The sequence below is a fragment of the Lactuca saligna genome, chromosome 4, assembly GCF_052625555.1.
Source record: "Lactuca saligna cultivar CGN05327 chromosome 4, ASM5262555v1, whole genome shotgun sequence".
Lineage (NCBI taxonomy): Eukaryota > Viridiplantae > Streptophyta > Magnoliopsida > Asterales > Asteraceae > Lactuca > Lactuca saligna.
Window position 1 is genome coordinate 7,041,378 of NC_136420.1, and position 3,180 is coordinate 7,044,557.

Here is a 3,180-nt window from a genome sequence, read left to right on the forward strand (position 1 = left end):
TAGAATTTAGATTTTTTATGATGAAACTAATTCAAATTTTTGAAGATCTTTTGGAACGCTGCCCCAAAACAGCCAGATGCTCTGCCCTTTGGACCCTGCTAGGTTTGTTTCTCCTAGGACCATGCAAGGAGGCGCGACTCCTTAACCCCTGCAATTCTGTTGTACCGGCTTATAATTTGATCTTATATATGTATGCAATCCGCATTCATCGAAAATATAATATAAAGTACAAATAATAAGCCACTAAGCTCACATATTAGTTACAATTACTCAAAATGTCTAAAATATACCCGAATAAGCCTAAAATATATACCCGAGAACCGAGGCGAATAGCTTATTCGGTTCTAAATTGGTTCGGTTCGGTTTTGGTTTAGGTTTTCGGTCCGGACACTCATCCCTATTTAGAACCTTAGTATTTATAATGAGATAGCTTTATATTATACTTTACTTATAAACGTATAAGAACTAAATTAGAAAGATAATATACCAAAAGCCTTATCAATAACATTATCAAAGATATCAGATTTTCTAGATGTAATTGTTCCAAATATAGAAGCATTCTGAAATTTCCATAAAGTCCAAAAGGAAATAATCATCACCGGGTCAAAAGATGTTGAATCTATTCAACCTACTATATCCACCCAAGTAATAAAAGAGTGAAGAGAAAGAGGGACATGGACCTCCAGACTCCACTAAATACTATCTTCATTTTATTAGCCGGGAGAACCAAGTAAAGGTGGTTTCAATTCGTTACAAAGAAAATGTCTTGATCATACGGTTGTTGTTGCAACTTGATGGACGATTTGAAATTTCGAAAAGATACGTTGTTCGTGAAACCAAAGAAAATTATTATATTTTCTCATTTTAATATAAATGTCATGATTATAGATAAATAAATCGAAGCTTTCATCTCTAGTTATTTTAATTAACTTTTAAGTTTCAAGGGTTGAAGGGTCTAATCTATTTTTCTTCGTGCATGAGGTAAATTAAATGCTACCAAATTGAGTTTTCCAACTTAAGTATTTTCTTCGCATATCTTTAAATATAAGCATAACCCACAAATAAATTTTCATCTATAAACAAACATTAAAAAATCAAACATATTAAACGATGAAAACAAGTACCAAATTCAAAAAAAAAAAAAAAAAAAAAAAAAAAAAAAAAAAACTTTAATTTCCCAACAACCTACAAAAACATGTATATAAACCAAAAACATGCCCTGCCAATTACAATCAATGTATCCTCTTCAACACCAAAAAAATGACATTTTTGCCACAAAGGTTTCTTCTTTCATGTCTTGTTCTCTTTAGTTGTTCTTTCCTGCTTCCGGTTTTTTCTCGAGGGCTCATTTATAAGCCCCCGAAGGTCGAGCAGTTAACAGATCATTTCCACCCAACACCTGTTGCTGGGAACATGTTAACTATTTTTGGAGCACCGAATATTCATATGAAAAGGAATGGATCGTATGCTGATATCATCCTAGACAAAACTTCAGGTAAGGCCGATGTGATAAACACTGATTTTTCATTTATAATGGTGAGCAGAATATATTATTTTTTAAAATTTTTTACTATATATAAATAAAATATATTGTTTTCCTATTGAGTTTAGGTTCTGGATTGGTTTCTAAAGAAAAATACTTCCATGGATTCTTTAGTGCTGCAATAAGGCTGCCTGTGGGAGTTACATCAGGAGTAGTACTAGCTTTCTATGTGAGGTCTTCATTTTTAGTGAAATATCTAAAATATTCTTTTCTACTATTATTTTAATGTCTATTTTTTTTTTTCGATTTTAGATGTCTAATTCAGATGTGTATCCACACAACCATGATGAGATTGACTTTGAATTGCTTGGGCATGAGAAGAGAAAAGAATGGGTTCTTCAAACAAATATCTATGGGAATGGAAGTGTCAAACTTGGAAGAGAAGAGAAGTTTTACCTTTGGTTTGACCCCACACAAGACTTTCATCAATATAGCATACTATGGAATACCCATCACATAGTGTAAGTTTCATCATCATTTAACCCAAGGTTTAACCATGGTTAAGCCGCTCACGGAGGGTTCAATAAGTCTAGGCTGTTTTTTGTGGTCGGAACATCATGTGTTCTGAGTTACATAGACAATTTGGTTGTACGCATCATGATTATATAAGTTCATCATCGATTAACCCAAGGTTTAACCATGGTTAAGATGAGCACATTTTTGGTCGGAAGGTAATGTGTTCTAAAGTTACATAGACAATTTTTTTGTAACATACATACCTTTTGGTCGTGAATCCCTTAGCTTATAAGCTAGAGTCATATCTTACATGCATACTTATTGGAAAATCTGTTTTTTAATTTATCCCGTGATATTATTTTATTAGAATTATTGTGTCAGAATTAGTAATTACATTCATTTGTACATATTTATTTACGTTTTACGTACACTTTATTAATGAACTAAACTTAATTTATAATGCAGATATTTAGTAGACAATATACCAGTACGAGAGGTTATCCACAACCAAGCATCATCTTTGGTATATCCTTCAAAGCCAATGTCGTTATATGTAACCATCTGGGATGGTTCAGAGTGGGCAACACATGGAGGAAAATATCCGGTTAACTATAAATATGCACCATTTGTAGCATCATTAGGAGAGCTAGAAATTGAAGGCTGCAGTTTGATGCAGACAACAAACTCATCGTCTATAGGTTCATGCTCAAAAAACATAGCTCATTCAAGCTTTGATCCACTTGAAGGAGACGAATATATAAAGCTAACGAAACAACAAATGGTTGGTCTAAATTGGGCTCGAACAAAACATATGTTTTACTCTTATTGCAAAGATACTTCCAGATACAAAGTTGTTCCACCAGAATGCAATGCTTAGTTAATGCGGCCCTTTAATTAATTATGTTGTTGATCCATTTATACAATTATAAATTATTGTAATGATATTTATACACATAGTCTAACTAGCTATTATTATATAAACTTTGTAAAATAATATGTTATTATGCATTCTTTATGGTAAATTTAGTACCTACGTACATTATCTTTTGAAATATATAACTGAATTTTTCTGTGAGTACATTGTATGGTTTTCTTTAATGACGTTGATATTGTAATACACAACAAGAATTCGGATTATTAGGGACGTTGCTTTTTGCGACGATAGGACCTATAGCAACGAC

The 3,180-nt window shown here is 32.4% G+C and overlaps 1 protein-coding gene across 1 annotated transcript; it reads left to right on the forward strand.

The window, feature by feature from the left end:
- Positions 1-1,208: 1,208 nt before the first annotated feature.
- On the forward strand, positions 1,209-2,980 carry LOC145041138 (putative xyloglucan endotransglucosylase/hydrolase protein 33). The gene is made up of 4 exons (XM_078989087.1): positions 1,209-1,495; positions 1,612-1,712; positions 1,796-2,004; positions 2,465-2,980. Exons 1-4 carry the CDS (start codon positions 1,261-1,263, stop codon positions 2,874-2,876), a joined length of 957 nt encoding a protein of 318 aa, XP_078845213.1. The 5' UTR covers positions 1,209-1,260; the 3' UTR covers positions 2,877-2,980.
- Positions 2,981-3,180: the final 200 nt, after the last annotated feature.

Bases quoted from the DNA above. Each gene is read 5' to 3' on its own strand.
- LOC145041138 (XM_078989087.1), top strand. From the start codon at position 1,261: ATGACATTTTTGCCACAAAGGTTTCTTCTTTCATGTCTTGTTCTCTTT. The intron at 1,496-1,611 runs GTAAGGCCGATG...TATTGAGTTTAG, and splicing joins CATCCTAGACAAAACTTCAG to GTTCTGGATTGGTTTCTAAA. The intron at 1,713-1,795 runs GTGAGGTCTTCA...TTTCGATTTTAG, and splicing joins GAGTAGTACTAGCTTTCTAT to ATGTCTAATTCAGATGTGTA.